The sequence below is a fragment of the Chrysemys picta genome, chromosome 9 (assembly GCF_011386835.1).
Source record: "Chrysemys picta bellii isolate R12L10 chromosome 9, ASM1138683v2, whole genome shotgun sequence".
Taxonomy (NCBI): domain Eukaryota; kingdom Metazoa; phylum Chordata; order Testudines; family Emydidae; genus Chrysemys; species Chrysemys picta.
In genome coordinates this window covers 52,993,677-53,009,741 of record NC_088799.1, presented here as the reverse complement: position 1 = coordinate 53,009,741, position 16,065 = coordinate 52,993,677, and the positions used below count along the sequence as shown (strand labels likewise).

Sequence of the window (16,065 nt, the reverse complement as noted above, 5' to 3'; positions counted from 1 at the left end):
GATAATTTCCAAGAATGAGAGGCAGAGAGAAAACAGAATGAACTGGAAACGGAACAGAGAGGAGAATGGAAAGGAGAAGATGGGCATGGAGTGAATTAAAGGAGGTGGAAGGAGAGAAAAAGAATGAGAGAGAGAAAACTCAAGAAAATATGCCACCAGAGTATGGATCAGTGAACTTTCACCTCTCTATGTTCCTAGTGATATTTCCATAGGTAGAGACCTCAACTGGAATCAAGGCTGAGTTGTGTTAGGCACTGTGCAGACACATCATAGGAGACAGTCTCTACCCCAGTGAGCTTACAGTCTAAATAGACACAACTGACAAAGATGGGAGGGAGAAGAGAACCACAGACTGGGGAAGTGACTTGCTGAAGGGCACAAAGCAGGTCAGTGACAGATCCAGGAAAAGAACCCATCTTTCCTGAGGTCCTGTCCACTGGGTCACAATCTCTCTGTAATTGTATGGTATTTCCCTAGTTGGTGCCCTCCTGCCCCAGGAGCTCGGGGTAAGAAGAATTCCAGAATGGTGTTATTACTGGTGTGGGGCATACCATGTAGGTTTAACCATAACATGCCCCACATGAGTGTGTGTAATTAGAGGTGAGTAGCTGCAAATAAAGTCTATTACCTGTGTTGCAGGTGGTGCTACCTGCTTCCCTTATCCAGCTGTGGAAGGTTTAATTCTGAAAAGCACCGTTTTATTATGATATTTTAATAGCATTTGCTGGACTCATTTTTTCCACTGCCTAATGTGCACCAGATGAGAGGAAATGCCACTTGAGCAGCCACCATTAACGGTGTTTGCATCCCTGGGCATGAGGATTTTGTTTTTAATTTTAACGAGTACTGTAACAAGATCTGAGTCCGATTTGATGCCCGAAGGCAGATTCCACATCTGTCTATAGTGCCACAGAAATTCCACAGTTGTCTGGCTGAGCCTGGGCAGCCCTGACTTGAGGAACATCCCCTTGGAATGCTTTTTAGTAGTGCCTGACTATTGGTTATGGAGGCTCGTAACTCATCTTTTATCAGGCCATTCGGGGTTTTGATTATAATTGCTACACTCTGTCAATTTAGTAGCAGCAACAAAACTTTCAAAGACCTTTTTGGGTAAATAAATATTTCTCAAATTATGCAGGAAGCATCATAAAATTGCTACTTTCCTTACCATAAAACCAGCTAATTGTAGTTTTGTAACTTCATTGCTGGGAGCTGAATGTGCTATATAAGCAGGAGAGCACTTGGGGAAAAACACTTATAGCTATGGTTTAACTCAAGAAGCTGTGGCTTTAGGTTGTCTGGACCAAATGAAAACCCTCTTGGCATGACTTTACCTCCTAGAATGATAGCTGCAGCATTCAGAAAAACACGGTGCTGGCAGTGTTACCAACTCTCCTGATTTTAGCGCAAGTCTCCCGGTATTTGATGTTCATCTTACAGCCCCCAGATCCTGAAGTCGTGCTATCTGGTGAGAATCTCTGCTTCCCTTAAAAACAAAGGAAATTTCTAGCCTTTGTAGTTGTGAAGAAATACTTGAAACTTCACCCAAGTGCAACCTAACTCTTCAAAAACTAAAATGCAAATAACAAGAGCTCCACTTTTTAAAAATCCTCTGATTTTTAAGCCAATCTTATGACTTTTTGAGGCCTGACTCATGATTGTTGAGCTCTTGGAGTTGGCAAAAGGAGTATTCCTTTCTTAGAAGATCAGGGCCTAGTCTATCTCCTTCACTATAGGAATGTATTTTTCTTGTTAGGATGATACTATTATTAATATCGTGTTTATCACACTAGGAACCAGCCAAGAATGGGGCCTATTGTGCTAGGGTCTGTGCAGACACAGAGCAGCAAACTCTCTCTGCCCTGAAGAGTTTACAATCTAAATAGATCAGACAGACCCAGGGTAAAGGAAAGTGGTCTAACACACATAGCAAGAGTGAAAAACACTGTAATATTTTCCTTGTGCATATCTGTTTGTCTCTTTATATGTCCATACTGTATTTTATTTCTTTATGTATTTCTCTTTATGATTTTATCCTTGTACATTTTCTTTTTTTAGTATTTTTATTTTTTCCTCTGAAAGTTTAAAAGAAACTTTGTTTTTTTTCCCTTCTAACCTTTCTTCCTTTAATCCTTCATTTCCCACCTTGCTATTTTTCTCCTTTTTCTAATCTCTTCCTCCATCACTCTGTGTGCTATGTCACAGCTGCCTGGTATGACCTCAGCGGCGGCTTCCCCTCCAGAAAATGTCAGATTGATAAATATTGATCTCAACCTGCAATTCTACATTGGCTCTGCTTCTAATGCATTTGATATGACTTCAATAAATAAATAATGGCCACACTGCAGGTTCCCATGTGCTCTGTGTGGACTGGTCTCAATCTGTCAACTTATAAGTAATACGTTCCACCTACCAGGAGAGGAGCAAGAGGGAAGATAATGGAGGAGAAGTGGAGGACAGAACAATAAGAGCAGATGAATGGGACTGGGGCTGGAAGGACGGTGAATGAGCGAGAGAGAGTGGAGTAGAAGAGCTAAGAGAAATAGCATTGTAATTGACTTGCAGAGAAGTGAGAAGGTATCAGAGACACAAGATGCTCCCAAAGCCCTTTACCTAAATACCAACTGTTTTTTTTCTCCCTGTTGCTGTCCCTCCTCTCTTTCATGATAAGGCTCTCCAGGGATGAAGATCTACATTGACCCCTTCACTTATGAGGACCCCAACGAGGCTGTCCGCGAGTTTGCCAAGGAGATTGACGTCTCCTTCGTGAAGATTGAAGAAGTCATTGGAGCAGGTGTGTCTCGTTTCACCATTGGGTGTTTTTCCCCACCCGCCCTCCCACCCTCTCCACAACTCCCGCATTTTCCTTTCTCTTCCTCCCTTTCATTTTATATCCACTCATAGCTCAGAACGTACCAGCTAACTCATTCAGTTAAAATAAAAAAAGATTCACACTTCTGCCTACAGCCTGAGTTCTGAATACTCTTCTGAGGTTTGGGAGGGTTTGGTTAACTTATTAATTCATTGATCTTGGTGCTTCTTTGACCTCTTGGTTTAACTTACAGGAAATAACAAGAGAAAGTTGGACCTCTCTCTCACTCTCTCTCTCTATCACCTGAAGCATTTGTAGTATTATTGTTAAATTACTGTATTATGTCAGTAGAATAATAATAGAGAAAGTGAGAAGTTGTGAGGAGGATTCAAAGAACCAATTGATTGTTTCAAATTTGGGGTCAGATTAATCTCACTGCTTTATGCTGCTCTGTCAATGCAAAGCAGCTGCAAATCTGACTTAAACATGAACCATTCTAGTGATCTGTAGGTATCATTAGCTTCTGCACAAGAGATCTATAATTTAGGCTGCCCATTATTTGCTCTATAATAAATTCAAGCTAGGTAGTTTTACATTTGGGGATTGGAGAACTTTAAGGGATACTGTCAATTAGTTTGAGGCCTAAAATTTATATATTGTTACAAAGAAAAGGCAGGACGGGGTCAAGAGGTTATAGAACATCATAACTTGAGCTGTTTGGTAAACTGGCATGGAAAATTTTGGCTCGTTATTCAAAGAAACCCAAACTGAAAAGGCTTCAGTTTTCAACAGCTGAAAAGTTTCTGTTTTAATTTTTTTTTTTAAATTTCTGATGCAAAATCAGAAATTGTCAAAGACAGCAGACACTTTCCAAGGAAACAAAAAATGTGAAAATCCAATTTTCTGACAAAATAATGTTGACGAAAACTTTTCCACCAACCCTAATGATAACATTGATATTGATCTATTTCAAATAAACCCTGTTATTTTGGATGCAAACTTTCCCCTGTAGAGCTGAGACCTCTATGAAAAACAGCATTGTCCCACTAATGCCCACGTAAAACAGTTAAACTTGACTCTAAACAAAAGTGAAACTGACCCTCTTACTTCCACATTCCAAGAGGAGTGAAATGCAAAAAGGACAGTGTCAATTATAACATTTTAGATTTAGGAAAATCCTTTTGTTTTACTGGTGTCTTAGGCTCTGATCCATGGCATCTGCACAAAGCTCCATTAATGTTGGAAGAGTTGTATGGGGGTGCAGGGTTGTATCCAGGTAGAGCAGTTTGTAGACTCAGGAATATTCTTAGTAGCAGAGGAATGGATGCTTTTGACACTGCCCCTTTAAGAGGGGGACGACAAATAGTATTAAGAGGATACTATTTAAATGTGCACATATTTCAGCCAATCAGATTGGAGCCTTGGCAGCTATGTGAGACTGCTGTTCTTTACCATGCTTTGTTGTGGTGGAGAAGGAGGAAAAGGAGGAGGTGGTTGCAACTGATATTCTTGCAATTGCAGGGGAGTTTGGAGAAGTGTATAAAGGACGTCTGAAGCTGCCCAGCAAGAGGGAAATCTATGTGGCCATTAAGACATTAAAGGCTGGCTACTCTGAGAAGCAGCGTAGGGATTTCCTGAGTGAGGCCAGCATCATGGGACAGTTTGACCACCCAAATATCATTCGGCTGGAAGGAGTGGTGACCAAAAGCCGGCCAGTCATGATCATCACAGAGTTTATGGAGAATGGAGCTCTGGACTCCTTTCTGAGGGTAAGGAAGCATGATGGCCTCATTGGCTGCTCTTCTATTATAGCACTGGAATGGAGTCATGTTCGTTGGAATCGAGTTATGCTATGGTGTAGAAGATCCGTTGAGGTCAAACCTCTAGCAGCTGGGCTCATGGAACCCTAATAACTGACCTAAGAAACAATATTGAGAGAGGGAGAGATTCTCAAAGGAGCCAAAGGCATTTCAGAGCACAAATCCTGTTGTCTTTCAGTGAGGCTTGTGCTCCTAAATCTCTTGGGCACTGATGAAAATCTCCCCCAGAGACCTAGTAAGAGGAAAGGGTTGCTGTGCCCACTACTACAAAAGGGGAAATGAAGAAATCCATGAGGGGAAAGGCCAGTTTTTGAGTGAAAAGATAAACCATAACTGCACTAACACATTCTGAGGGCTGGGGATTCCACTCCCACCAGGAACCACCCCAAATAAAAGTCCTTTGCTACTGCCTGGGGACCTGATCATCATGCTAGCTAGGTGAGGTGAAGGGAGGCAAGTATAGGAAGCAGGAGAGGCTTTGCAAGGACTGGGAATGCTAGATGAAAATTGAGAACTTCTGAATCACTGAGGCACGGGCAGCTATTTGAAGTGGTCTAGAACTGGAGGGAAGGGAGGGGGAGGCATGACCAGAATTAAAGAAGTGCCCTTTTATTGTCTCACTTCATATTTGAAGCCAGCTTCGAGTATTTTTAGCATCAGCTTGTAGCATCATGTAGCATCAGTGACAAGAGGTCCGCAGTGTGACTCCAAACACTGCTCTTTTGTGGACAGTGTTCATCTCATTACGGGATCTGAGATCATCTGGAGGAAGCAGCTGCTGCAGCAACAGTATTAATCCTCACGCGGCAGGGAAACCATCCGTTGTTCTTTGTAGTGGCATCTTAGGTGATGTGTCCTAGGGGTCTGGAGGCAGCTCAAAGGCAATCTGACCCAGAGTTCTGGTGCACACCTCTCAAGAGGTTGGGAGGTAGAGGAAGGAGGGTGCAGGAGAGAGGGAGGGAAAAGAAGCCAGGGAGGGAGAGACAGGAAAGAAAGATGGATGAAGAGGGAAGGAGAGGAGAAGGGAGGGGTAAACACTGAGGCTGAGATTTTCAAAGGGAGTTGGAGGAATGATTAATGGGAACTGAGCATCCAAATCCTGTTAATGCCACCTTCTTTCCAACGCTCAGAAGCAGGTAATTTATATGTCTAATTTCAGTCTTGATGTAAAAATAGCATTGCTAATTGGTGCATCAGCTGCTTGGAAAGATAGCAAAGTAGGTCATCAGTGTCCCTCCATGGGGGCCAGCCCAAAGTAGCGAAATACTTGAGGGCCCTAGAGTCAGACTGACCCTTAGGTGCATGCACAAAGAGTTGGGAGGGAGAGACTGTTGTGAGGAGCCTTGCACCCCCATGCAGGTGCCAGGAACAATTGCAGTCTCTGTGCTTTCCAGAACTGACACATTGCTCCCTGCTGTTGGCATCATACTCATAGAGGCCCCAAAAAGGGAGAGGGAGGAGGTGCCCTCTAATAAGATGGCCACATTTTCCACATGATAGACTCTGACGTCTGTCTCCTGGGAATGTTGACCTTTATGTTCTCTATGGAGAGTCCTGAATTCAAATGGTCTTTCCTTCCCCTCTCCCCCCCAGCCCTGTGTCCGTGGGAAGGCCTAGGGAAGCCTGATCTGTTTTCACTTGTTCCATAATGTGGGTTGCCCAGAATCTAACACTTTTTTGGTGGGGGTAGGGAGAGGCAAGAATTGAAAAGAGAGAAAACAAATGGCCTGAAAAATAAAAAGATGCCCAGAAGAGATCTTAAATTTTAAGAGACAATGGAGCTAGACACAGATTTTTAGAGATGACTTTTCCCTAAATTAGTTAAAAAAAAATTAGTTAACCAAACAACAACAACCACCTGACCATCCTGACACCAAACACAACAGAAACTGGACTCTCAGGCTGAAAATGTGCTAAGTGGGATCTCGGCGGTTGTTGTTCATATTACAGTAATGTCTGGAGGCCTCAGCCATGCTCAGGTCCCATTGCGCTAGGTGCTGTACATGCACCTAGTGATAGTCCCTGCTCCAAGCAGCTTACAGTCTCACTACATAGGAGAACTGACTGGCCCAGAGTCACAGGTTTGTTTGGATAATGGAGTTATCTATTACCCTAGGAATAGCTGGATCATTCTAATTATGGCACCTGTTCTTTATGACCGCAGCAAAACGACGGGCAGTTCACAGTCATCCAGCTGGTGGGGATGCTCAGGGGAATTGCTGCGGGAATGAAGTACCTTGCGGAGATGAACTACGTGCACCGGGACCTTGCCGCCAGAAACATCCTGGTCAATAGTAACTTGGTGTGCAAAGTGTCTGACTTTGGCCTCTCACGCTACCTGCAAGATGATACCTCTGACCCAACCTATACTAGCTCCTTGGTATGTACCTTCTGCCCTGCTGCATGCTCCCCTTTCCCGATCTCACTTTGCTTCCACAAAATTGCATTGCTTCCTGGGGCTTTTCCCACTTCAGAGGGCAGTTCATTACAGCTGGACCCTGTGGGGAGGGTTACAAAGAGCAGTGAGGTGCCCAGGTCCCACCGAAAGGGGGGAGTAAATAGGGGTGGGCGGGTGGGAGATCCTTGGGGGCTCTTCTTCTATTTCTTGCCCTGGCCTTTATAAATCCCAGCCACAACCCTGCTGTGGAGTTTAGGGCTGTAGGCCCATTGCAGAACAACATCAGAGCTCAGTCGGATGGAATGATGGGATTGTAGATTCCAGTATCCATCGGCAATAGCTTCTTTGAGCTGCATTTGCAAAGATATTTAGGTGCCTGAAGATGCAGATAGGAATTCAGTGGCATTTTCCAAAGTGCTTAGGTGAGTTTGGTGCCCATCATCATCTTTAGGCACCCAAATACACTTGTCAATCTGGCCCTTTCTTGCCACTTTCCCTTCAAATGACATTAAAGCATCCTGTGATTTGTTTCTCTCGTGCTTTGAAAGGACAATTGTTTTCTTTCCCTTTGTACCTCTCCCTGCCTTCTCTCTCTGTCGCGCCTTTCTTCATCATCCTTTCTTTCTCTTTTTCTCCCCTTCCCTTTCCTGTTCCCTCTCATTGTTTTTTCTCTCTTGTCCCCTCCCTCTCAAGTTTTTCTGTGCACTTGGCTAGTTTTCAAATGAGAATTTCTCTCTCTTCCATTAAATGAGCGGGGAAGGGGGTGAACAGTGGGGATCTGGGAAGAGGTGCAGAAGGGGAAGCAGAAGGAAGACTGATTGCATATAGGAGGTGTTTTAAGTACAGATACAGTACCACTCTAATCCTGAGCTATCTTTCTCTGCTGGAAATTGTTCCGGGAATTAATTAGAGACAAATCTAATCCAAGCTCCACTATTCCCCAGCCACTGTTCTCTTGCTTAATTAACTCATTCATAGGTAATCCCAGTTCTCCCCCACTCCCTTTTTGTCTCCTTGTTCACCTGCGGTAGCCTAGCACTCTCCCCTTAGTGCCTGCAGTAGAGAAGATAACAGAACCCTGGTCCCCTCTAGAGCATTCTTTTGGAATCATTCTGCCATCAGGAACTTGGCCTCTGGATACTATCGGAATCTGTCAAAAATGGGGTGGGAGGGAATAAGAAGATACTTGGGTGATTGTCATATTTGGAGTGAATGAAATAAATAAACCACACGTTATGCTAAGATTCAGTTTATAAATACCCTATAAAAGGTTAATAAATGATTGAAAGATGTCATAATATATTACAGACATGAGTCATGTATATTATAGATGGTTATAAGTGCCTCATCAGTTGGTGTTACAGCTGGTTATAAAACATGGTTACGAGCAACCTGTTGGACTGTACCACAATCTGTAAGAATTGATTAATCATTTATTAACCCTTTATAAACCATAGTAGTAATAATATGATCCGTGCCTGCCTTGGAGAGTGAAAATAAGGAGAACACAGTTTTTATTGGCAGCAGTAATAAAGGGGTTGAGGATTGTAGATCAGCAACAAAGCAGGTCGCGTCTATATTGTTCAATAAGTACAATTTAAAATATCAGAGGGGTAGCCGTGTTAGTCTGTATCCACAAAAACAATGAGGAGTCCTGTAGCACCTTAGAGACTGACAGATTTATTTGATAAATAAAGATAAAAGATAAAATGGATTCTCTCATCTGTGTTTATATTTAATTTATGCCATACTAGGCCTTCCCAGCAGCCGGGAAATGATGCTCTGTCTGCAATTACATCACTGCCTCCCACAGCAGGTTTGAGGCTCTGGGGAAAAGGCAGGAAAAACAAGCTGGCAGTCACTTTATCAGTTTGTAGTTATTTAACTAGTATTTTTGCCATCCGTCTTTAAAGAGCACCTGACACTTCATGGAAGACTATGGAAAACATTCATGCTAAACAATTTCTGAAATGATTCAGCCCAGAGTAAATACCAGACATATTCTGCATTTTCCCTTCCTCCCCCATTATTTTAACTATTACTGGAGTCATTTACATGGAAATGTGATTGTTGTTCTCCAACAGTTCATATGCTCCTGCTGCTTATTCCCCAATGAAGTCATAATCCTCTGAATGTGACATCATAATCCTTGCCAAGGTAACAAGAAATGATGTCACAAGCAGAATTATGGGGCAGATTCTCCATGGAGCTGGGACACTTTAAACCAGATGAGGATCTTGCACTGAGTTGTCTGGTGGGAAATAACCAAAGGCAAATGAAAAAAGAAATAGAGATTCTGTTTTCATGTGTTGATAAGAAGCAGGGTTCTAAACCTCCTTCCCCATGAAAATGAGCTATTCTAAACAGGATGGTTTAGGACCTTTCCTAGGGATTTTTAACACAACCTCATGGGTTCAAATCAGCAGCAGGAAAAAGGAGGGATCCTTCCCTGGAGCAGTTTTGACCTCTTCTGATCATTTTATTGCAGTAGTTGAAATGATTTTCAGGGACTAGGGCTGATAGGATTTGGGTGTAGCTTCCCCTTAATGGTTGAGTATAATAGACTCATTACATTTAATGGGAGTTATTCATATGTACATTGAAGGGGAAAGAGACCCTGGTCTACAGCATTCTGTATCTTTTGCATAGAGACCTGAAGGTCATATGGTAAATCCCATATGTGATTCTCTATAAATCACAGTTGCTGTCTGACGAAGTGGGTATTCACCCACGAAAGCTTATGCTCCAATACGTCTGTTAGTCTATAAGGTGCCACAGGACTCTTTGTTACTTTTTACAGATCCAGACTAACACGGCTACCCCTCTGATAGTTGCAGTAATGATGCTCTAATTGAAGTAGGATTCACTTCCATTATGGGAGCCTTCTCTCAGGGGTCAATAACTTTCTGGAAAAAAATTACCCTTTGGACTGAAATTTCTCTTGCTTCTTAGTCCACAGGTGTCTGAATTTGGAAATGTCGCTACAATGACCCAGAGCAGTCTGTGGGGTAGTTGAACATGAAGAAGTGTGGGTCTGAGTCTTCAGTGCCTTGCGATCGATGCGTTTATTATGCCTGCGCAAAGTGGGAGTACAGTGCTACCATCCAGATTTGATAGTCCTTTATGCCCACTTTGCACTGGGGTAAATGATGACACACGATGGAAGGTAGTGGAGCGTCAGGCCCCACATCCTTGTGGCTTTCTTTCCTTTGTTCTTTATGGCTAACGATCATTTATACAAAACCAGGATCTTTTGTTTCTTTGAGAATCCTTCTCTTCTTTTACAATACCCCGGATGAAGTTGGAGGGCCAAATTCTCGGCTGGCATAAATTGCCACAGCCCCACTGAAGACAAGGGAGCTGTGTGGATTTACACCAGCAAAGAGTTTGACTCGTAAGGTCCTGGTTGTGACACCAAAGTGCTTTGCCAGGGAAATGATGCTGATGTCACAAGCAATTTCCTGTATCTGTGGCTGCTGGTTGGGACTAGATCCCTGTTGACCATCCCAGCAGCAGGAATGATTCCCTTCCCTTCAATATGTGGAGTGAACGTCAACTAAATGAAACCGGCATCACCCCTACATCATGTTTTTAATTTAAAACCGAGTGATGAAAATACCTGCTAATCCTCAGCTGGTGCAAGTGCTATTCATGGCAAGCTGTCATCTCTGCACCAAGGGCATCTGCTCTCATCCCTCACCCCTTCCCTGCCACCATCCCCAGGGAAGGGGCCTGAAGACAGGGAAGCGTACGTGCTTCGTGATGCAAAGCAGCCCAGGGTGTAGAAGTGTCACTCAGGGTAGAACTCTGAAGGCTGAGGTTTCTACTTTACATGCAAGGAGGAGCAAGGAGGCAGCTGTTGCTGCCAGCCTTTGACGTCTGCTTTCTGGCTTCGGGAGACCAGAGCACCTACAGATTCTCTGTGGGAAATGCAGAGTCCTTTTAAACACCCGTGCGCACGTTCATTAGCATTCATGGAAGCATCTAACGTAGTATTCCTAGTGCAGGTTCGCTGGATGAGTTTAACCCTTTCATTGAAGGAGTCAGTCAACAAAACGCCAGCAATCTATGCTCCCATCATTTAGGTGCATTTGCCATATACGATAGCACTTGACTAACATAAATTTCCCCACCCTAAAGCTGGCATAGGGCACATCCCCTTCATGGCTTTAGCCTCACTGGAGTGGGAAGGGAATAAGTATGTCAGGTGCTTCATTCCTACCTGTTGCTTGTGAATGGAGGAGGGCCAGGGTTTGACTTCAGTTGTACAAGTGCAAACATGCAGTAATTCACGCACTAGCGTAGGTGAGTTTCTATCTTTCAGATAAACTGTTGTCACATATGTAGGGTCCTACCAAATTCATGTGAAAAACTCAGCACGGCCTGTGAAATCTGGTCTCCCCCATGAAATCTGGCTATTTTAGGGGGTTGTGGTATTGCCACACTTACTTCTGAGCTGCCTTCAGAGCTGGGTGGCCAGATAGCAGTGGCTGCTGGCTGTGCACCCAGCTCTGAAGGCACTGCCACTACCAGCAGCAGTGCAGAAGTGAGGGTGGCAGGACATGGGGGTGTTGTCACTTTTTTGGGGGGGCGGGGAGGATGGGCTGGCCTTACGAGTGGGTGATGTGGGTGACTGCCCAGGGCACTGTGGCTGGGGAGAGCACTGCAGTTACCCTCTCACAGGCAGCCCAAGGCCTCTTTGCACCCAAGCTCTGTGGAGGGGCAAGGTTGGGGGCACCCCGGCCAGGGGCTCCTACCATGCACTGGGCTCCAGCTATTAGTCCCGGCCAGGCTGCAGAGGGACAGGCCTTCCTCTTCTCCTGCACGGGCCACTGCTGGGGCCAGGTAAGACCAACCTCCTCTGGTGGCACAGAAACAATGGTTCCAATGCCATACCATGCCACCCTCACTTCTGTGTTGCTGCTGGCAGCGGCGCTGCCTTTCGAGCAGCCAGCAGCCGCTGCTATCTGACCACCCAGCTCTGAAGGCAGCGCAGAAGTAAGTGTGGCAATACCAGAACCCCCTAAAATAGCCAGATTTCACAGGGGAGACCAGATTTTACAGTCCGTGCCATGTTTTTCACGTGAATTTGGTAGGACCCTACATATGTGACAATAACAGTTTATCCAAAAGTTAGAAACTCACCTTTGCCAGTTCTAATCCAGAGAAACCAGCAGTGTCGCAGAAGTAAGAGTGGCAATACCGTGACACACCCCCCCCCCCCCCGGACCCCATTTTGGGTCAGGACCTCCACGGTTACAATACCATGAACTTTCAGATTTTTTAAATCCTATGACAGTGAAATTTACCAAAATGGACCGTGAATTTAGTAGGGTCCTACACACATGGTGTGGAATCTCAGCTACAAGGCCTGCAGCCAGACCACCCTGTGTTATGATCCTTTCAGGTGCCATGAGCTAAGTTACAGGGTCAGGCTGGCTCAGCACTTGTGTGGGAGACCTCTCACGAGCAGCTTGGAAGGGAGTGCCATTAGTAACTCCCGAGATGTGTCCTTGACGCTGATTGCTTGGTTCTGATCTCACTTACACCAACATAACTCAATCAACTTCACTGAGAGACGAATGAGGTCCTGAGTCTTTTCTAAAGTAATGCCTAGCACCATAGCATGAGGGCAGCATGCTGCTGAAATTGACATCTTCTAGATGAGATAGAAAATGGAAGTCCTGATCGATCTCCTGGTGCTGTTTGTAATCACTGGGGTGATAACCCTGCCATCCTACCCAAATGCCAGCTCACGCACTTGCATTGGATCTCAAATTCTTTCTACTGCACTGGATCTAATTCTTCCCCTCCTGTCCTTCGAAGATACATGCAACATTATTATGTGCTATGGGACAGTTTATTCGTGAGGCAAGTGCATTTCAGGGGTGGATGATGTGATGCTTGTTTATCAAGGATATATCATCTGGTTAGCTGTATCTTACAGCACATACGGGTCTCTTTTGGGATGAAAAAGATACTATATAAATTCAAGATAATGTTATTGTGAGACTAGACCCCCTGGATTATAAAACCATAATAAAAGAGTAGAGAAGTAACTCATACAGCTAAAGGAAAAGGAAAATGTAGGGACAAATTAGAGGAATCCTTTTGGCATGTTACTAAATAAGTGGCCTATTTCATCCTTATTCACCTACATTTCTATTTAACAAATAGTTTTATTAGAGGGACAAAAGTGGGTGAGATAATATCTTTTATTGGATCAACTTCTATTGGTGAGAGAGACAAGCTTTCAAGCTACACAAAGCTCTTCTTCAGGTCTTTACATGTCTTTTCATCTACATGCCCTTGATGTCAATTGTTTGTTTGTTTGGTTTTTTTGTAGTTTCCGCCATAAATACTGACCAGTACCTTCTCTCCTCCCCCTTTCCCTCTCCCTCCCTTTTGTGCGCATTGACTTGTCCTCAGTAGCAGCAGTAGCAAGGGGGTGTTTCTGAAGAATAGTTGTAATAGTAGTTGGGGGGGTTGATATTGTATTTTGGGTGGGCATTAGATTTTCTTTCAGACAACCTTTTGCCAGCTTGCCCTGCAGATCCTTATTTGGGCACCCCACTGCAGCATCTTCATCCTTTTGAGGACCACCTTAAAATGACAGAAGGGTCAAGGGAGTGGAGTAGTGTTGCCATCTACTGGGCGCTACAGACAGATCCAGGAGGTGGAATTGGTTGCTGGGGTTCAGGCATGTAGATTAATGTTGTCGTGATCAGGATAGGCAAGGCAGGAATGATAAGATAAATTTGAGCATCGGGCATTGTGCAAGGCTTTGCCTTGTAGTGAAACTTAGGGTATTAGTAAACGGCAATCTGTTTTATGTTGCTGAATGGAAGATAGGTAGCTAGCCATTATTTAATGAAGGAGGAGGTCCCAGGGTGTTGCTTCTGGACCATTGCTGTTGAAGGTCTCTTCAGCTGGGTATATTCATCACCATTAGGGAAAGGGGAAGGTGCTGTCATCTGTGCTTTTATCATCTAAACTTAGGTCCAGGTTGTCTCCCACCCCAACACTAGCTCTACTAGATAGTAGGTAAGACGCTATGTGCAGTGCCCTTCAGCTCCTGATTCAAGGTAATGTAATGTAATAGGGCTCCATTTTGGGTCCATTTGGAAGCTGAGGTTGGTGCTCAATGGTGTGGCACCCTTACAGTGCAGGATGTCGTGCGGTGAGTGCATTACAGCAGTGCTTCAAGGCTTGCCTTGGCTCCCAGTTAGGAGCGTTGGGTTTGACCTATAATGTCCTCAGTGGTTTGGGACAGGGTTATTTCAGAGACTGCCTCTCTCCCTGTTGCCCTACTTTCAGAGCCACAGCAAGTGAAGGCTCTCAAGCTGTGGTTTCCTTGCTCTAGATGAGAAGGAGCTGTTGGCAAGTGAAAAGCCCCTCTACTCTGGAATGTTTTCCCTGCTTAGGTCCACAGAGGCTGGATATGTTAGCTATGTGGACACATTACAAAGCTCATCTGTTGTCTCGGGCTTTTGACTTAGGGGCGGGGGGAAGGGTCAATGGCAGTGACATGGGGTTATGATTTGTGTTGATCTATTTTGGATGCAGAATTTTTAATTCTCAGTACACCTGGTTGGACAGCTTGTTTGTGTTGTAGGTATTTTGATTCCTCTTCTGCTCTGTACATTTAATTATTGTGCAGCACTTAGAGGTGGGAACAGTTGCTTAGCAAACTGAGGAAGAAGGCTGGCGGCAGGTCTGGGTAATTCCTAAGTACTTTTGTCCCAAGGGGTGATAGACAGTCCAGGGCATACAATTGAACTGCTTGTCCTTCTTCTCCAGGGTGGGAAGATCCCGGTGAGGTGGACAGCCCCCGAGGCCATCGCCTACCGCAAGTTCACCTCCGCCAGTGATGTCTGGAGTTACGGCATTGTCATGTGGGAAGTGATGTCCTTTGGAGAGAGGCCGTATTGGGACATGTCCAACCAAGATGTGAGTGTTCTGGGCACTATCTCTGTGTGTGGATCAGTCTCCAAGGGGAAGAACCAAGTGCTGCTATTCTACTCCCTACCCTGCCCAGCCTCTATCAGCAGGAATCACTGGAAAGGACGATGTAGGAATGCTGACAGAAGTCACCATAGGAATAAGATAGCCGTATATCATGGAAAACCAGGAGTCTTTTGGTTTCCAGGGTCTCCTGGGTGGGTTCACACAGCTGGGGGTGTGTGTGTGTCTAAACTCCTTTGAAATTTGAGCTGGTCAGCAGTAACTCATTGTGATATCGAAGACTTCTGCTTCCACTGAGATTCCGGAGAGACACTAAGGGCATGAAGAGAACAGACTGTTCCTTCCAGCACTGGAATGCTGCCCCGCTTCAGCCTCAGTGCCCCGACCCGACGGGTTGTGTGAGAAGGAAAGCAGGGGGTACAGGAGGCTGTGAGAAGAGAAAAAGAATGGGCAGAGGGGAAGCTCGGAGGTGCCTCCAAGCTCTGTCAGTGCCCTGCAATGGGATTTCATTATTGCAAATAAGGAAGTCAGGGCTGGGACAGGTGGCTCAAACACATTTATCATGGCTGCTAGCCAGCAACCAGCCTGCCCCAGTCCATTCCTCACCAGTGAGTTTTAACAGTATCTGTCTCTTTGCAACACAGTGTACGTTAAGCTTGAGAAAGGGGATGATGGGGAGAAAATATGGGTTATGGGAATGGAGCAAGGGCAGCAGAAGCTTCCTAACAGTGGGGGGTGGGCACCAGCGCCCAAACTTTGGCCCCACCCCTGGGCCGTCCCTTCCTCCCGAGGCCCCACCAACACATCCCCTCTTCTCCCTGAACCCTCGCTCTTGCACAGCCTCTTCCCCCCAAGACCCCTCTCTCCATTGTTCATCCTTACAGCTGTAAAAAGTGGTGGGGCCATGGCTCCGGGGTGAAGGAGGAGAAGGAGATAGAGAGTGGAGGTGTGGGGAGGAAGAATAGGGTGATGGGGAAGTAGGGAGACAGAATAGGGTGAGTGAAAGAGAGAGGGAACAGAAGGAGAGGTAAGAGGAAAAGAATGGGGCAAGAGGATGGGGTTAAGAGACA

General features: G+C 45.1%; 1 protein-coding gene across 7 annotated transcripts in view; it reads left to right on the top strand.

Moving 5' to 3' along the window:
• Window positions 1–16,065, top strand: part of EPHB1 (EPH receptor B1) — a 350,847-nt gene that overhangs the window by 305,299 nt on the left and 29,483 nt on the right. For all 7 annotated transcript variants that reach the window (XM_065556231.1, XM_008171781.4, XM_042853436.2 and 4 more), the window contains exons 10-13: window positions 2,672–2,794; window positions 4,334–4,581; window positions 6,797–7,012; window positions 14,831–14,980. In XM_065556231.1, coding sequence (XP_065412303.1) covers window positions 2,672–2,794; window positions 4,334–4,581; window positions 6,797–7,012; window positions 14,831–14,980 — 737 coding nt within the window. The remainder of the gene's footprint in view (window positions 1–2,671; window positions 2,795–4,333; window positions 4,582–6,796; window positions 7,013–14,830; window positions 14,981–16,065) is intronic.